This window comes from Ictalurus furcatus, chromosome 13 (genome assembly GCF_023375685.1).
Source record: "Ictalurus furcatus strain D&B chromosome 13, Billie_1.0, whole genome shotgun sequence".
Taxonomy (NCBI): Eukaryota; Metazoa; Chordata; class Actinopteri; order Siluriformes; family Ictaluridae; genus Ictalurus; species Ictalurus furcatus.
The window spans coordinates 27,584,894-27,604,886 of NC_071267.1; the positions used below are offsets into that span (position 1 = coordinate 27,584,894).

A 19,993-nucleotide genomic window follows, 5' to 3' on the forward strand; every position below is an offset into this window, starting at 1 on the left:
AGTTCCTTTTGCAGCTGAAACTCAGCATCGGCTCAGACTGCTGGTTTTTATTCACTCAGCGGTTTTTTGGTCCTGGTACTGATTTTAAACGCATACCTGTGGAGTGAGTTAATATCCTTCTGCTCTCGGTGGGATTTCATGTCACTGTAGTGATTTAGTGCAGAGGAATGAGATGAAGGACAGAAAAGAATTCACATTTCAGGGACTGACTCCAATCCAACAGATAAACTTTAAATTTTACTTCTGATTAAATATAATATAATATAATATAATATAATATAATATAATATGATATAATATGATATAATATAATATAACATAATATGATATAATATAATATAATATGATATAATATAATATGATATAATATAATATGATATAATATAATATAATATAATATAATATAATATGATATGATGTAATATAATAGAATATAAAATAATATAAAGATATAATATTATATAATTTACAGTGTTTACTATTTTGGTATATAAAACACAATACACAAGTACACAGCTCTGTGAGAAATCCAGTCCAACCATAAAACACTAACAAGTGGTTTCTAAGGTCTTTGGTGGTTGCTGGGTGGTTGCTATGGTATCCCAGGTAGTTGCTAGGATCTTAATAGCTGGATGCTTTGGAATTTCAGGTGGTTGCTAAGGTGTTGCTAAGTTATCCCAGGTGGTTGCTAGGAGGTTGCTAAGTGGTATCTAAGGTGTTGTTAGGTCAATGTTATGGGGTTGCTGGGTGGTTGCTATGGTATCCCAGGTGGTTGCCGAACACTTACTACGTTGTTATGGAATTACAGGTGGTTGCTAGGGTGTTGTCCCGGCTGGTTGCTAGAAGGTTGATAGGTGTTTGCTATGGTATTCCAGGTAGTGTTATTTAGTGGTATCTAAGGTGTTGTTAGGGCAGTGCTAGGTTGTTGATAGATGATTGCTGTGATATTCCAGGTGGTTGCTAGGGTGTTGCAAGGTGGTTTCTAAGGTGTTGTTAGGGCAGTGCTACTGGGTTGTTGAGTTGTTGCTATTGTATCCCAGGTGGCTGCCGAGCACTTACTAAGTGGTTAAGGAATTACGGGTTGTTGCTAAGGTGTTGCTAAGCATTTGCTATGTTATCCCCTGGTAGTTGCTAGGGTGTTGCTAGGTGGTTGCTATGGTATTCCAGGTGACTTCTAGGGTGTTGTTAGTCGAATGCTTGGGTGGAGAGGAGTTTATGAGTTTACTTTATTATTTTATCTCTGAAATCAAATCTGATGCAAAAATCTGCTTTGTATTAAATGTTGGATTGGAATAAAAATGGTGAACCTGAGTGTGTGTGTGTGTGTGTGTGTGTGTGTGTGTGTGTGTGTGTGTGTGTGTGTGCGTCTCGTGTTGTATGCCTGGCTTCATCCTCCTCCATATATTCAGGTATTTGTCCGTCTCTGAGCCTGGGGGTGTGTGTGAGAGAGTTTGTGTGTGTGTGTATGTGTGTGTGTGTGCATGCATGTGTCACACACACTCAGCTCACACGCTAAGGTCGAGCACGAGCCGGTCTTCCTCCCACGCTGAGAATAAGACGTAATGAAGCAGGAGCTTTGAACTGAAACGAGTCTCCCTCTGTCTCGAACACGCTCTTTCCCTCTGTTAACACTGTACATCCATTCTTTCCTCCTGCTCTTTCTGCGCTGCGTTTGGAACACGGCCGAAAAGACGACGCGGCCAGCGTGATGATTGTTGGAAAGCTTGAAGGATTTGGTATGGATTTACTGTAAGCCGGGAGACGTGATGTTGGACGTGGGTGTGTGTTGGACGGGAATTGAACCGACTCTTCAGCACTCGTTGATGTGATGTGTTCTGACACCGGGCTTTAAGCGAGTGCGATCACATCATTACACAACACACACACACACACACACACGCGCAGTTTGATTTTCTACCTTGCTGCTCTTCTAATGTGAAAATTGCATCCATGTCTAGGCAGGTCCAGGCGTCAGAGCAGACGAATCTTCAGGGAAGAACGTTGAGCTTGTCTTCAGCCAGAAATATTTAAATAAAAGGTTTGTAGTTGATCGTACTGGCAGGAAATTTTGAAAACATGCATCATTTGACAGCTCAGCTCCATCCTATGTCATCATGAAAGTAATACCATCAAAGACCCGTCCAAGACTTGTAGCTAATTCGGTTAATTTGTAGACAACTAAATACAAGAAAACTGAAACGTCATCGTTCCTGAAAGTTCTACAGCCAAGGGCCTGCCCCGGCTTCATACGTTATCTCATGATAATCAGCCTCAAGGACACGAAACTCACTCTGCAGATTCTTTAACAAGGCTGAATGTTTTAGCTAGTGCGCTGGGAGCGATCTGCCTAGCTGTGCCACTATTAGCTTTGTGCTATGTTGTTAAAAAACAAGTGATTTCCTGGAACGTTTGGGTTTTCTTACTGTTTCTTACTGATGGACATCCTGAACAATTCGCTGCCGTGTTCCATCGACCTACGCTCCTGTTGTTCTGCTGAAATTCTGTTTTTTCTCTCTCTCTGCCTGACAGGAATTTCGTGTTTGCGATGTTGGCACCTCTGTAGAAAGTGTCATGATTCATAGAACATCCACCTGAGACTGAGACGACTGCCTGAAACTCTGTCGCTGTATCAGATCGGATCAGATCTGGAATACTTTTTACAAATCCGAGGGTTTTTGGAAGGATTTCACTCACAGTAGTACTAGGAGGGATGAGGGTGGGGGTTGGGGGGGCAGGGGTGGTACACTGGGGTGGCCAATCAAATTTCAGTGCTTCCATTGGCTCCTCTGGTTTGCCCTGTAGAACTGCTCCTGCGTGAGGATGCAGTGTTTTATCGTCATCCGCTTTGGACAAAATTGATGCTGCGAGATGTTCCATATCGATTCTAAAATACTGCTGCTCAACTATAAAGCCCTAAACGGCCAAGCTCCTTCATATTGAACCAATCTTCTCTCACGTTAGAATCCTTCACGCTCTTTAAGGACGCAAAAAACATGACTTTATTCCACTCCTCCATTCAACTCGGACAGTTCCTCAACCTCAGCTACATCACTCGAGATGATAATCGGTCTCAACCACACACCCTGTGGCACCAACATGCACAATCAGTTAATACTTTCAAAATGCTTGTTTGTTCTTTTCTGAAGGCCCCAGCACAGATCCACAGCATGTGTGTGGAGAGCTATTTTGATCATCGGCTCAATAAATAAAAGAACAGTTCTTTTATAAAATTTTCAGCAGTTTTTACAGAAGTATGGTAGAAGGATGCTTTTATACTGGAGCTCAGTGAGGCAGAGTTGAGGTCGGGGCGACTGGAGCAAAGCACTCATGACACAAAGCCCTGAGCAGTGTGAATTTTCTTCACACCTGTGTTCATGTCGGAGTTCGTATCTGTTCTAGGTCTGGGTGATTTGACCAAAATAACATAGCAGAGATATTTCTGCAGCACAGCACAGTGTTTGATGATACTGTAGGCATACATTCATAATCTGTTATAATGCATTCATAAATGATTGTACACTGATTGAACACTGGACTGTGTGGAAGGTGTGCTGTGGTGTCTGGGACCAAGACGTCAGCAGCAGATCCTTTAAGTCCTGTAAGATGTGAGGTTGGGACTCCGTGGATCGGACTTGTTTGTCCGGGACGTCCCACAGACGCTGGATCGGATCGAGATCTGGGGAATTCGGAGGTCGAGTCAACACCTTGAACTCTTTGTCGTGTTCCTCAAACCGTTCCTGAACAGTGTGTGCGTTGTGTCAGGGAGCGTTATCCTGCTGAAAGAGGACACTGATATTAGGGAACACCGTGGCCATGAAGAGGTGTACTCGGTCTGCGACAGTGTTTAGGTAGGTGCTACGTGTCAAAGTAACATCCACATGAATGCAGGACCCGAGGTTTCCCAGCAGAACATTGCCCAGAGCATCACACTGCCTCCACCAGCTCGCCTTCTTCACATAGTGCATCCTGGTGCCATCTCTATCACAGGTAAGCGACACACACACACACACACACACACACACCCGGCCTACACATGATGTAAAAGAAAACCTGATTCATCAGACCAGACCACCTTCTTCCATCGCTCCATGGTCCGGGCTTTCGGTGGTGGACAGGAGGTCAGTATGGGTGTTCTGGCTTTACACTTCCCAGCAGTGTGCATAGCGCATTATTAGGTCTAGATTCTTTCAGAAGTGGTAAAGCTGTGTTCTGTGATTTCCTGATAATCTAAGCACAATAACATAATACATAATAACGATAGCCATAAAGTGTAACGCAGTGTTGTAAACGATTATACTGTGATGATGTGTAGAATTCCTGACGACTGCATTATTACCGGATATGAATGTGTTTATAGTTCATTATAAATCTGACCTTCATAGAAAGTGTTGTTTTATTACAAAATGGAACATCAAGTACGCTGTTTCTCAGCACTGTGTAATTATTTTGAAGAAATGTAAAACAAAAAAACAAACACAATTATACCAAGATATCACGATATGGGCGATGCCTCAGAAACGTGTATCGTGCCATAGTTTATCACAATATCAGTATTATATCATCGCATTGCTCTGCCCTTATCTGTTCATCCTGAATAATGGATTCATTTCCTATTATACACTGAATTTATTATTTATTATATACTTCCACTCCTGTGAGTATTAAAGGCAACTGCAGTCCTCTTCTCTCTCTCTCTCTCACTCACTCTCTCTCTCTTCTCTCTCTCTCTCTCACTCACTCTCTCTCTCTTCTCTCTCTCTCTCTCACTGTCTCAGTGTCCCTCTCTCTCTCACTGTCTCTCTCACTGTCTCTCTCTCACTGTCTCTCTCACTCTCTCTCATTCTCACTGTCTCTCTCTCACTCTCACTGTCTCTCTCTCTCACTCTCTCTCTCACTGTCTCTCTCTCTCACTCTCTCTCTCACTGTCTCTCTCTCTCTTCTCTCTCTCTCTCTTTCTCTCTCACTCTCTCTCTCTCACTGTCTCTCTCTCTCTCTTTCTCTCTCTCTCTCTCTCTTTCTCTCTCACTCTCTCACTGTCTCTCACTCTCTCACTTCTCTCCCTCTCTCTAACTCTCTGTCTTTGTCTCTCTCTCTCTCTCTCTCTCTCTCTCTCTCTCTCTCTCCCCCTCTCTCCATTCCCATTTTATTTGCTCCGTATGTGCTTCTTTTTAACTCCTTCTGAGAAAATAAAGGAAGGAAGGCTCTGAGACAGATGGGTTAGGGTTACAGCCTGGTTTCTCCAAGTCTGTATGTTTCATTTCTCTCTCTGTCTATCTCTTGTCTTACTTTTTGTTAAAACCTCATTCCTTTTCTCTCGTCATCCATCTCTAATTGTCTTTTTATGCCACATGTCTTCTCTGAGGAGAGCAAAGGTTAAACACTTTTACCTTTCCAACTCTTTCCCCAAAAAAAAAAAAAAAAATACCCTTCAGCTTCGACCACCTGCTTTAAAGTGCTTTACTCCGTGCGGTCTCTTCTTACATTTATAATATCCTTTTTTTCAGTCCCTCCCTCTTTTTCTCTGTCTCTATGTCTCTCTCTCTCTTTTGCTCTATCCCTCTCAAGGTCCTCTTGGCTCACTAGTTTTCATTGAGGATCTCGAGAAGTCTGAAAACTTTCTCTCTCACTCAGAGATTTTCGAGAGAGAGAGAGAGAGAGAGAGAGAGACGAGAGGAAAGAAGACAGAAAAGAGAGGAAAAAAACATAAAAGGTGAGAAGAAGGGAAAAGAGGACAGAAAAGGAGAGACAAGGAGAGAAGATGATGGTGTCCTTCCTCTCCATTGTACCAGGACATCCTACTCTCTTCGCTCTCTCGCTGCTTGGCATTGTGGGATTGTTTGTGGAGGTCTCTGGGGGATTCCCGCATGAAGATGAGGATTATTACATGCAGGAGTTCTTGAGCAGGGAACATTATTACCGCGTTCCTGTCCTGGAGGAGAGCTCAGTGGAAGGTCATGAACTTTCCACACCACCCGTCCACAACAAGCCCAAAACCTCGGGGAAACCAGCTGGAGGAAAGACAAAGTCAGGTAACCTTTACACATGACTGTGAACAAGCCATGGTTTCTAAAAATGTCATATGTGAAGGAAGGAATAAACCCCTGTGTGTGGTGCTGTTATAGTAAAATAATCACTAACAGGGTGGGGTGATGTAGTACTCCCTGAAGTTTATTTTCCTACAACAGCGCGTCCTGAAGTGTTTTATTCCACTTATACCGCAACAACTCGCCAAGCATTTATAAAAGTCATCATTTTTACATAGTTATCTTTACGTTTAATGTCGTGGAACGTTCACGAGACGAGTTCGTGGTCTCACTTACGTTATAGCGGCTATAAACAGTTCCCTCACCATGCTCTCTTTATTCTCTCTCGTGAAGTCAAAATAACACAGCTTGTCATGAGAAGCGCAACATGTAAACTCCATTCTACCCTAGCATTCACCGAACAGCACCTTAGATGTCAGCAACCATCTAGGAACACCCTAGCAACCACCAGGGATAATACAACATCTGCTTATCAACACTCTAGCAACCACCTATAATATCACAGCAATCATCTAACAACTCCCTATCACTGACCTAACGACACCTTAGAAACCACCCTAAAAGCTACCTGGAATACCATAGCGAACACCTCGAGACCACCTATCAACCTTCACGTAACCGCCAGAGATAACGTAGCAACACCCTGATAACCACCTGAAATACCATCTACTGTAGTATTAGTAAGCAACCCCAACTACCTGGGATACCATAGCAACCATCAAGCAAACCCCTAGCACTGACCTAACAACACCTTAGAAACCACCTAGCGACACCCTAGCAACCACCAGTTAATGCTCTATGGTTGGACCGGATTTGAAAAATCAGGCACAGCCTGTCATGTTCCTGAGAAACAAGAAAAAAGTGTAAACTCCTAAAAATGTAAGAACTTAAAAAAAAATAAAAGTGACAGCTTTACCTCTGACTGATACAAAGCGCTGACACTGGAGACTCCTTCCGTAAATGCTGCACAAGCAGATTTATCAGGTCACGTGTTTGAGAACCTGTGATATTGAGTACACGTGTAGACGTATTGTACATGTTTATACGGGCAATAAACATGGCCGTAATCCTGGATTCTCTGTATTGGGGCACATTTGGGATTTAGAGAGCAGCAAGCTCCGCCTCCAGGAAGTACACAGTCAGTGATCCGGTGTTATTTATCCCTGTAACACTTGGGAATTAGAGACGGTAGTATCTTAATTGAAGGGTTTTCCTAATCCATGGCAGAAGCCTTACAGAAGCAGACGTGTAATTACTGAGCGTACAATTACTCGGTCTAGTTTATCCCGCACCGTTGTTCTGTAGAGCGACTGTATGCTGTATCAGCCCTTGAACGTGAATATCTACTCGAATGTGTAATTTTGTACAGAGCCTCTTTAGTGACGTGTCTATTCACCTAATATAGCTTTTATGCAATAATACCTTTGATATATTGCTGCGCAGTCCATTAGGCTACCGTCAGACTTCACACAGGGGGAAAATAAACAACGGGGAGGAAAGATGGACCTCAATCACTCTGCCACATTAAAGAGCAGAATAAACAGAGAGGATCTGGAGAATACACACTCCTCCTCTGAGAACACACACTCCTCTGCCTGTATAAATCACATCAAGCGTGTGAGAGTGTTGGTGTTGGCGCAGTTGCCTCACTCCTCCATGCTAAGGCCAGAATAAACAATCACTAAATCATCAGTCAGATGACTGAACCTGATCACTGCGCTCTCACACGTGCACTCAGTGGGTTTGATAATGACATTATGCGGGGATGTGTGTGGTCAGAAAAGTGAGCTCGGGCGGAAACCGCAAGGGAAATACGTTACGCTTATTCAATTAGAGGGAACTTTAATCCACAGTGAGTCACCGTGGAGATCCATGCTGGTGAGATTTAAACTCACAACCTTCTGGCCAATGAGACAGAACCTATAAGGAACAGTTCTGTTCTGAGAAAAAAGATGGAATGGGATATGACTGTTTAAATGTGTAATGCCATGTCATCAGGTTTAAAAGTTCAGCACAGGATCACAGATTGAAACCTTTTCCATCGAAACTCTACTGTACTCTCACTCTCACTCACACGGCTCCGGCCGGTTTAAATCCAACACAGCTTCTCGTCTCGTAAAAGTGTCGTTCACTCGCTTTGTGTTCTCTCTCCAACACCACCGTCAGTTCTGCAGCTGCTGAGCGTCTGTTTCTCCCAGATTCAGCACAGACTACGTGATGAGAATTCAGTAATGATGTTACTGTTATGATTAAACAGCATCGATCGCCTGATCTGTAGTGTCGAGATTTCTTTGTAAGAGTTTATGGTAAAGCTGTAATTTTATAGCTGCTGTGACGCAAGTGATAACAAGAACTAACTTGTTTCATGGATGTGTCACGACATGAATCCATCCATCCATCTTCAACCGCTTATCCTTTTCAGGGTCACGGGGAACCTGGAGCCTATCCCAGGGAGCACGGGGCACAAGGCGGGGTACACCCTGGACAGGGTTCGCGACATTAAACATAACTATAAATGGATTTAAAAAAAAGCCTGGCATTTCTGTTTGTTATTTAAAAAAATTATAATTGTTTGCAAATTCTTGTGGTAACTAATGTGGGATGAGGTGAGTTGATCACTGTCAAGTTTAAAGTACAGGCAGAAACAAACTGGGATAATCCGTAATCGTAAAAAGGAAACACCAGTTCAATTTTATTTGTGTAGCGCTTTTAACATTGGACGTTGTCTCAGAGCAGCTTTACAGAAACATATAAACACAGGATAGAGATTTTAAGTGTGTGAATTTATCTCTATTGAGCGAAACGGTGGTGACGGTGGTGAGGGAAAAACTCCCTGAGATGATATGAGGAAGAAACCTTGAGAGGAACCAGACTCAGAAGGGAACCCATCCTCATCTGGGTAATGACTGATAGTGTGAAAGTAACAGAAAGTTCATTATGGTTTAATATGAAGTCTGTTTGTTGAACTAGTCCACGGTTCACTAAAGGAGACCCGAGTATAACACAGTCCCAAGGCCATCGCTAAGACAACCGTAGTCCCAGCAACCACAGCGAGAACGTCCATGTGGAATTGAGGTCCAAAACCATTTCCATGGCACTTCAAGTGGCGCCATCTTCAGCAATCTGCAGGCTGCACCACTTGGGACCATACTCAGTAGTAGAATGTAGCCTCCAGTTGATGAGAGCTCCAACCAGAAGTAGGGCTTTAGGATGGATCAGGCAGGTCTGGAGAGCAGAAAGGGTCAGGATCCTACTGGAACATCCAGACAGTAAGGCATTACAGTAATCTAGTCTAGAGGTGACGAAAGCATGAACTAATATTTCTGCATCATGTAGTCACAATATATTTCTTATCTTAGAAATATTTCTGAGATGAAAGAAGGTTATCCTAGTAATATTATCTACATGAGCATCAAATGATAGACTGGAGTCAATAATCACTCCAAGGTCTTTAACTGCTGCACATGATGACACAGAAAGTCCATCCAGAGTTACTGTGAGATCAGAAAGATTACTTCTAGCTACACGTGGTCCTAGTACAAGTTCTTCTGTCTTATCAGAATTAAGTAAAAGGAAGTTAATAAGCATCCAACGTCTAACATCCTTTACACATTCCTCAACTTTATTAAGCTGCTGTCTGTCCTTTGGCTTCGCTGAAACATACAGCTGTGTATCATCAGCATAACAGTGGAAGATAATTCCATGTTTACGAATAATTTGACCCAGGGGTAGCGTATATAATGAAAAAGGCAGCGTGCCTAAAACAGAACCCTGTGGAACACCAAACTTAACCTCGGTATGTGTGGAGACGTCTCCATTTACATCTACGACCTGATAACGATCGGTCTGATAAGACCTGAGCCAGGAGAGGACTGTTCTCTTAATGCCAACAACGTTTTCTAGTCTATCAAGGAGAATAGTGTGATCTATATATCAAAAGCTGCACTAAGGTCGAGCAACACAAGCAGCGAGACACAACCCTGATCAGAGGTCAGTAGAAGGTCATTTACTACTTTAACTAACGCTGTCTCTGTGCTATGATGAGGTCTAAATCCTGACTGATACATTTCATGAATGTTGTTCCTATGTAGGTACGAGCATAACTGCTGTGTACAACCTTTTCTAAGATCTTGGAGATGAAGGGGAGATTTGATATCGGTCTATAGCTGGACAGTTGACAGGGGTCGAGGTCAGGTTTTTTAATCAGGGGTTTAATAACTGCTAATTTATATGATTTAGGTACACAGCCAGTGCTAAGGGAAGAACTGATTATTTTAGAAGGGGTGTGGTTACTTCTGGAATAATCTATTTGAAGAAACATGTAAGTAATGGATCTAGTATACAAGTTGATGAGTTTGATGAAGAGATTAATGAAATTAGTTCGGTCTCTCTAAGGGGAGTAAAACATTCTAATCGTTGATCTGATGTTACTATATGATTATCTACAGGGTTAGTTATAAGACTGTCTGGTTTAAAATGTAATAGTTTGAATTTCATGTCTAATATTTTCAATTTTGCTAATGAAAAAATACATGCAATCTTTGCTATTTTATACTGATTGTGTGCCTGTTTCTGTGCTGGATTTGTGCCTAGTTAATTTTGCTCCAGTATTAAATAAGAATCTAGGATTGTTTCTGTTATCTTGAATTAATGTGGAGAGATATACTGATCTAGCAGCGCTAGGAGATTTACTATAGTTCAGTAGGCTCTCCTTCCACGCTGTTTGAAATGCTACCAATTTGGTTTGACACCATTTACGTTCTAATTGTTGCGTGGTCTGTTTTAAGGTGCGTGTGTAATTGTTATACCAGGGTGCTAGATTTTTCTCTCTAATTATTTTTCATTATTTTTCTTCTAGCATGTAACGGAACGTTGACTCTAAGCATTCAGCCATCAGATCAAGTGAGGGTCATAACCAGGATACAAACAGAAATCAACATAATCGGAATTAAATTAATTTTTTAAATTGAAAATGAATTAAAACAGGATGCACACGGGAGCGCACGGTGGTTTAGTGGTTAGCACGTTCGCCTCACGCCTCCAGGGTCGGGGGTTTGATTCCCACCGTGGCCCTGTGTGTGCGGAGTTTGCATGTTCTCCCCGTGCTGTGGGGGTTTCCTCCGGGTACTCCGGTTTCCTCCCCCAGTCCAAAGACATGCATGGTAGGCTGACTGGCATGTCCACAGTGTCTGTAGTGTATGAATAGGTGTGTGGGTGTATGTGATTGGCACCCTGGGGTTTCCTCCGGGTACTCCGGTTTCCACCGCCAGTCCAAAGACATGCATGGTAGACTAAGTGGCTTGTCCACAGGATGAATGGGTGTGTGAATGTGTATGTTATTGTGCCCCATGCTATCCATGGGATAGGTTCCAGGTCAGCAGATGTAAAAGCAACGATGTCCTCCATGAAGCCAGCAGAAGGTGGGATGACATCTTATAAGAAGTCACCAGGTGGTGGTGCTATGGTGTTCTTGTCAGGGTCAGCAAGCCACAGAACAACATCCTTGCTTCACACTGCTATCATTGAGCCGTTACCGTCGAGCTACAACCCTGTTAGAGAGGAATCATTACAAAACCCCTTTTTTAAATTAGTGCCAAAGTGCTTGGTGAAGAGATGGATGAAGCAGATCTTCTGTGTACCTCGAGAGATGTTCTCGAGTCAGAGGGGGCGTGGCGCAGAGTCGGGTGTGATGGTCCATATTTGGCTTTGTTTGTGAGCGTCAGTGTTTTAAATTTGATGAAGCAGAATAAAGGAATCCAGTGGAGGGAGGGAAGGCTGCAGTGGGATGATGTAGGAGAACTCAGGGAGCATTCTGGATCAGATTCAAGAGTCAAAAATGTATTGTTATATGGACAGTAAAATGGGCAGTTACACAAAAATGATGTAATATGTGGAAGTAAAATTGATTCGAATTGAATTGAACTGTGATTGACAGGGGAGATGGAGTACATCCCACTCGCCCGGACAGCACAGCCAATTTCGCTCTCTCGACTCCTGGCCATGGATGACTTTGGCATCATTAGGATTCGAATTGGAGAAAACTTTTGAACTTGCAATCTGTTGCGCCACATGGAAGCCATGTATTATTATATTTGATCATGGGTTTGGTCGCAAGGATGCGGCACCTGTTTCCTCTTAGAGTGCTGTAAATACAGTCAGTTTTGTAAGGGTTTTTCTTCTTCTTCAAGACAGAGGACAAAAAAAATTGGTAGAAATGTTCTGCATTTCAGTGACTAACCAAACCAAGTTTAGTTCTAAAGCCAGAAATTAGCAGTAAGTCTCAGTGGGTGTTTTAAGACCACTTGCAAGAAGGTTAAATGTATAAATGAGGACAAAGGTGAAAAAAAAAAATCAAGATAAGTGAAATTACAGATCTAACTAAATGAAATGATGGACTCTCAATGCACAATAAAGGAAGGAACCATGGAAGAACCACAGTGTGTCCATACCAGATGCGCCTAAGCTTTTAAAATACACCATCAGCAGCATTGGAAACATGTTATATGAAAACAAGGATGAATTAAAGTCCATGTGTTGGTCTGGAGGTTGTTCTGGAGGAACCCTGGTCAGACCTGATGGTGGTTCTGTAGTGCACATTTCTATGTTCTAGCTCCAGAAACACGAGATTGTTCTGAAATATGTTATCTCTCTAAGCATGAGATCTTTGTAAACAGCAGTGTTTTCAAAACTCCTGTAACGTTTATGTCCAAAACAGTGTTTAAAGGCTAACGACACACAACCGTATACTAACAGCCTCATGAACAGCCTACAAATCCCATTTTATACCCAGCTGTTGAAATCTTTATTCTGTTTATTTTCAGTGAAATCTTCAAACAAGAAAGCTGACAAGACTGCTAACAGCATCAGTGAAGCAGACGGACATTACCGTTCCGAGAGCGTGGGTACGTTCTGTCTTAAATTCAAAATTAGTGTGCATGCAGTTCCAAAGTACTTTAAAATGCTTTCTTTAATAATGTATTTAATTAAACAATTCTTTATAGATTCATTTAATGTTAAAATGTTTTGACGGGTATATTCAAAGAGTCGTAGGGAATCATCTACATGTAGGGGTAGCATGTGTAAGTTGTAGGTTGTAGTTGTTCTGATTGGACAATAGCCCTCCATGCTGGAAGCTTTGCGATTGGCTAAAAGTTTCTAGGCTTAAAATGTGGCCTAAATGTTCCTGATCTTAGGTTCTGGCTTTAAAACACCTGAAGTTCTAGACTTAAGTTTATGATCTTCAGTTCCAAGTTTAAAGTTCATGTGTTTAAATACTGTGCTTTAAGTTCCTGAGATTAAGATCTAGGCTGAACTTCCTGTGCAGTTTAGAAGCTAAAAGTCCTTGGACTAAAGTTAAAGGGACAAGTTCCTGGACTTATTTTTCTGGATTTAAGTTCTAGGCTAAAGCGCCTGATCTTAAGTTCTGGATTTAAGTTCTAGGCTAAAGCACCTGATGTTAAGTTCTAGATTTAAGTTCTAGGCTAAAGTGCTTGATCTTAAGTTCTAGATTTAAGTTCTAGGCTAAAGTGCTTGATCTTAAGTTCTAGATTTAAGTTCTAGGCTAAAGCACCTGATTTTAAGTTCTAGGCTAAAGCGCTTGATCTTAAGTTCTGGATTTAAGTTCTAGGCTAAAGCACCTGATGTTAAGTTCTAGATTTAAGTTCTAGGCTAAAGTGCTTGATCTTAAGTTCTGGATTTAAGTTCTAGGCTAAAGCGCCTGATCTTAAGTTCTGGATTTAAGTTCTAGGCTAAAGCGCCTGATCTTAAGTTCTGGATTTAAGTTCTAGGCTAAAGCGCCTGATCTTAAGTTCTGGATGAAATGTTTCTGAGCCTAAATGCTGGGCTAAAGTTACTGGTCTTAATTCTGGGTTTAAAATCCCTCAGATTATGTTCTTGGCTAAAGGTTTCAGATCTCGGCTTCTAGGCTAAAAGCCCATGTCTCTAACTTATGTTAAATTTTAAATTCTGGGATAAACGTTTCTGGCCTTAGTTCTAGATTTTACATTGAGCTGAAGTTCATGAACTAAAATTTCCTGGACTAGTTTCTTGGCTAGAGTTCCTTGACTTCAGTTCCTCAGCAAAAAAAAAAAGGTCTGCTGCTGTTTAGGAGCAACACCTTACACAATCATGTTCATCACATAAAAACAAATATCTGAGACTTGTATGTGAAACCGTGTAGTGTGTGTGTGTGTGTGTGTGTGTGTGTGTGTGTGTGTGTGTGTGTGGAAGTGAGTCTGCATATCAGTAATAGCAGAACCTTATGTGGAACGCCTCACGCCTCGGAGATGCTGAGTCGCACAGTTTAAAGTCCGGATGATGTGTCGTTACCATGGAATAAAAACACAAGTGAAGATGCACAGCCGCAGAAAAGCCAAGAATCCTTTAGCACTCTCAGAACACACACTTCAGTACTTAAGGATTTTTACATTTATATAAAAATCTGCTTTGAGTATTCCAGATGTCTGTCAATGTTTTCAGGGGAAAATACTTTTTATTTTCTCAAACCCACTTTGCGGTTGTATTCGCAGCAGGTTGCTGTACATCGTACTGTCGTCAAAGTAACTGTCCCATTCACCCGAACGTCTTTAGGCGGTAGATTTAATAGCTGTTTAATGAAAATGTATTCAAACACGCAATATTTTACCGTTGACACTTCTGTTTCATCTCTGAAATAATCTCAGCATCATGTTAAGTTCTTCAGAGGAACTGAAGCAAGCACATGAAGATTCAGAATTTGGAGCAATAATTTTTGATATTTTTTTCCCACTTCAAACAACGATGGCCAACAATCTCACACTACTCATGTGATTCATATCCTGCGAGAACAGTCCTGCTGTTGATGTACTCCTGAAATACTTCCGTTTCTGCCAAGTGTGTGTGTGCGTGTGTGTGTGGTTTGGCACGAAAGCCGACTTCACTGTGCTTCCCTCAAGTACTGCGTGTGATCCTTATTAACTTTTACGTTCTGTTCTGGTCAAAGTGACCCATTTTAAACACAAATTTTTTTTTTCCAGGGAAACTTTAAAATTTTATGTCCTTGGCTTGAGACATCAAAAACAATATTTCTATTACAGAGATGCATTTGATCTCATTTTGATCCTGATGTCGGGTCACATGTCGGGTGTCACCAACGTTGGGGCAGCCTCATTGCTCCAGGGTCTCTGGTTCGATCCTGAGCTGGGGTTAATGTCTGCATGACCTAGGTTAATGGCACCTAGGTGTTAATAAGTGTGTGAATGAGTGTGTTGATGATGTTCTGCGATGGCCTGGTGTGCCACAGTTTGGCGTACTGAAATGTACTTTGCCTTGTCGCTTGGGTGGTGCTATCAAACCGACATGTCTTGTATCTTTAGTAGGGGTATAATGATCAGATCATTTAGATCAAGGCATCAAATTAAAAGATAACGATTGAAATGACTCTATCAACAATAATAAACAGATTATTAACAGGCCATAACTCTGATACTTTTAAAATAGTCCTTCTGTACCTCATTAATTCACAAATAAATGGTAGGCCCAGCACAGTCTGAACAATGCTAGTCACATATCGATCAGAGGATACTAAAATGAATTGTATCGCAGCGTATTGCATCATATCGTATCACATTGTACTGTATTGTATCATATCATATCATATTACATCGCATCGTACCACATTGCATTGCATCGTATTGCATCGCATCATACCGTATCTCATTGTATTGTATCAGATCGCATTGTATTGCATCGTACCGTATCGCATCGTATCGTATTACATCGCATTGTATTGTATTGTATCATACCATATCATACCGTATCGCATCGCATCGTATCTTATTGCATTGCATTGTATGGTATCGTATCGCATCGTATCACAATGTATTGTATCACATCACATTGTATTGTATTGTTGTAACGAATGAGGCTGTCCCTCATTCATCCACCCACCAGCGGGAGCCCTCGCCTGAATACTGATCACGGACATGTTCTTCACGACTCACTTCCTGTTTGCTACCATATTTAAACCATGCCATTTCCATTACACCATTGCGAAGTATTGTTAGTTTGCATTGCCTGCATTACCGAGCCAATTTCCATTGCCTTCTGTTTATTGCTTCATGTTATGACCATTTCCTATCTTTTGGATTTACCGATTCTTACCCATGGTTTTGTTTGCCTGCTTGGGCTGTCTTTTGGTTTACCAAATCTATTTGCCTGCCACCTTCATTACATCTCATTACGTTATTCTCAGTTGGCGTGCCCCAGTGCTCCACCTAAACCTGGATTTTAGCCTGTACTAACCCGGTCGCAGATTTGCATTAACAAGGACTCTATGTAATCTACTAGAGTCAATGATTTCAGAATAAGTCAGGATATAATCAAATCTAAAAAAAAAAAATTTAACCAGGTATAAACACATCCAAATCCAATAGTGCTACTAATAATAAGAAGAAAGAATTACATACAGCATTACTCAACCTTACCAATCAAATTCAAACATAATAATACAACATAAGATACTAAAACTTTCATACCTGGTAGAGTAAAACTACACACAGCAACGGTGTCTCTGTCTACAGATTCCCTCAATCTTTGGCCAGCTCTCCATTAAATACCAAGATACTCTGTAGGTTCATCAAATGGTGTTGTTTGTGATTAGAATTGGAATTTGGGCCAGTTGGCATTTGGGATTGCTTTGATGTCTGTGGGAGGATGTACCTGATTTACATCCAGAAGGTAATTTGTGTGAGGGATCCCAGGAGGGTACGCCTTTAATGGCATGCAATATTTTTATTTGGACTGCTGCTGAGTTAGTGAGACCATATTTTCGAGATGCACTGAGACCTTTTTGCATGGCAGTGAAACATGTACATTCAACTTCTTATTTACATTAAACATGTTATGTAATGCATATAGACCTTGGGTGAGTTTAGGGTGATTTCAACACAGAGAGAGCGAAGGGTGTGAGGAGAGAGGAAGAGGAAAGTAATGTAAGGTGTGAGCTTCTCGCCCCCACTCAGAGAAGGGTGTGAGGAGAGAGGAAGAGGGAAGCAATGTAGGGTGTGAGCTTCTTGTCTCCACTCAGCATCATCTGTTTTCTTGGGTGAGGATGTTAATTCTGTGGGAGAGAGTTTGAGTGTTAATTCCTGTGAGAGTCATTTTTCCTCAGAGAGTAGTTCTCTCCAGGTTCAAACAGCTTGGCACTAGCCTTACAGCACCCAAGGCAAACTCTACCCCGTGCATTCTTCTCAAGAAAACTGATCTTGGCAGAGCGCAACTATCATGTGGGGAACAATGAACTGTTATCTATGAAGGCATCATTGAAGAGTGGCGCCACTGGCTAGAGGGGGTAGTTCATAAATTTCAAGTCATCACAGACCATAAAAACCAAAAAAAGGCAACTAAAAGACTGAATCTACGTCAAGCCCGATGATCATTGTTCTTTACTCGATTCAATTTCAGTCATTTACTGCCCTGGTAGCAATAATCATGCACTTTCATGCAGACACGATCCTCCCCATGCATAACCTTACCCTGATTGCATACTTCCACCATCAGTCATCATTGCACCCATCAGCTGGGACATCATGGAAGAAATACAGAGAGCACAACAGAATGAACCATCACCACCCAACTGCCCCCCTTTTAAGCACTGTGTTCCGAAGGCCCTATGTCTAAGAACCATTCAGTGGGTCCACACTTCATTGAGCACAGGACACCCCAGTATCCAGACGACAATCACGCTGGTGCATAACCCATTCTGGTGGCCCACTCTGATTTCCGATGTGACTCACTATGTGAAGGCTTGTCCAACATGTGCTCAGTCCAAAACACCTAGGGAACTGCCAGCAGGTTTACTTCAGCCTCTGCCAATACCCCAAAGACCATGGTCCCACCAGTCCATAGATTTCATCACCGACCTGCCAAACTCCAGATTCACCAAGATTCGGCTAATCATTGACTGCTTTTCAAAATCTTGCAGACTTGTTCCTCTCAAGGGTTTAGTCACTGTTATGGAAACTGCTAATGCTTTGTTTCACCAAATGTTCAGGGTCTATGATTTGCCAGAATACTTCGTCACAGATCGAGGGTCATAGTTCATGTCCCAGCTGTGGCAAGCATTCTGTGGACAGTTGGATAGCAACATGAGTCTCACCTCAGGCTATCATCCCCAAGCCAGTGGACAGGTGGAACATCTGAAACAGGAGACTGGCAGATACCCATAGACCTACTGCAGCCGTGAGCTGGATAAATGGAGTGATTTCCTTCCATGGGCTGAGTATGCACAGAACTCCCCCACTCATTCCTCTACAGAACTTACCCCCTTCCAATGCGTGCTGGGCTACCAACCCCTAATGTTCCCTTGGTCAGGGGAACCATCTACTGTTCCAGCGGTGAATCAGGAGGAGCGAGAGGGTGTGGACCAGTGCACATGTCTGGTTGCAGCGAGTAGTCTGAGCCCAATGCATCCAGGCTGATCAGCGGAGCTGTCCCACCCCAATTATCAGCCGGGACAGAGGGTCTGGTTCTCCACAAGGGATCTCAATCTATGGCTACCCTGCATTATCCTGGTCCATTCAAAATTATCAGACAAATAAACCCAGAACATACCGACTAGAGCTTCCTGATACCTACCGCATCTCTCCCTCTTTTCATGTGTCCTTGCTGAAACAGGTCCACCCGGTGTCCGGCCCCGGGACCACGAATCCTGAGCCTCCATCTCCATTGGAAGTTGATGGAGTGCCAGCATATATGGTCAAAGTGAACATGGACTCCAGACAAAGAAGGGGCCAGATGCCATACTTGCTGGACTGGGAGGGCTACAGACCAGAGGAGAGATCGTGGGTAGATGCCAAGGACATACTGGACCCATCCCTGATCCAAGAATATCACCAAGCATACAGTGACCACCCAGCACTATGACCAAGGGGGCACCAGGAGGTGTTTGTAGATAGGGGAGGGGTTCTGTAATGAATGAGGCTACCCCTCATTCATCCACCCACCAGAGGGAGGATACTGGGGTCCAGTATCGTATGGTATCAAGTGCTGTGACTAAAATTTTTAGAAAGCTGCATACCAAAAAGTCTAGTGGGCCTGATGTTATTTCAGCTCTTTGTTGAGGACCTGACCCCAGCATGGAGTCCCTTGTTTCAGCTATCAGTTGATACTGGTAAGATTCGCTCTAATCGTAGCTCGCCTCTTGCGCATGTAGCAGCTGCAGTATTATAAAATACAGAATTGAACTGCACAATGGCGGCTAAGAATGACGACAAAGCCAGCAAAGCTCGCGGTTCAGTCTCCGTGTTGTTGTGTATACGATCGAGGTAGCGTAACGGTCATGTGGTAGAGGCTTGACGAATCAGGGAAGGATACACGATGATCCAGGAGACCCAATCGGGACGCGAATGTGGGCGAAGCCCCGCCTTCATTTTCAAAACGTTTTGGTCTGTTTACACTGAAACGCGAGCCCGGAGTTTTCCAACTATAACGGGGTCTTCGACGCTTCCAGAAGTCTCCAGAGTAGAGTAGACGACAGGCGTAACCGTAGCAACAGTTATGCGTTTTTAAAATGAAAGCGCACTAGTCTAAACAGGGCATTAGGTACAATTAGTGCAGGTTTATAAGGAAATTAGCTGGTACGTTTTACTGAGCGTCTTACTTTTTGCAGCGAAACACAGCAGCCTTCATCATGTTTTTTGTCTGAAAGGCAGTCTCGTACATAATACGCTGCTTTCTTTATTGACACGCAAATAATTTTCTGTAGCATTACATTTTTTTCCTGGAAAACTAATGTTTGGAAATGTAAAATGTTTTTGTACAGACTCGATGTACTAAAAAAAAATGTTTTAAAATAGGGTACCTAAGACTTTCATACAGTACTGTATATTTAGGGCATTGCCAGAGAAATGATCTAACATTTTTGGTAAAACCTCTGACTCATTTAACGACCCCTCTGCTGTCTGATCTCG

The 19,993-nt window shown here is 42.4% G+C and overlaps 1 protein-coding gene across 16 annotated transcripts in view; it reads left to right on the forward strand.

Moving 5' to 3' along the window:
* Nucleotides 1–585: 585 nt before the first annotated feature.
* The window catches only part of cpxm2 (carboxypeptidase X (M14 family), member 2), a 55,608-nt gene continuing 36,200 nt past the window's right edge, over nucleotides 586–19,993 (forward strand). Inside the window, exons 1-7 of one of the 16 annotated variants that reach the window (XM_053639832.1) lie at nucleotides 586–875; nucleotides 1,410–1,856; nucleotides 1,959–2,038; nucleotides 2,530–3,987; nucleotides 5,632–5,710; nucleotides 5,790–6,029; nucleotides 12,866–12,946. In XM_053639832.1, the coding sequence (XP_053495807.1) occupies nucleotides 5,885–6,029; nucleotides 12,866–12,946 (226 nt within the window). In that variant the 5' untranslated portion in view covers nucleotides 586–875; nucleotides 1,410–1,856; nucleotides 1,959–2,038; ... (1 more) ...; nucleotides 5,632–5,710; nucleotides 5,790–5,884. Of the gene's footprint in view, nucleotides 1,168–1,409; nucleotides 1,857–1,958; nucleotides 2,039–2,529; nucleotides 6,030–12,865; nucleotides 12,947–19,993 lie in introns of all 16 variants that reach the window. The other 15 variants (XM_053639831.1, XM_053639820.1, XM_053639823.1 and 12 more) reach the window with 15 other exon arrangements.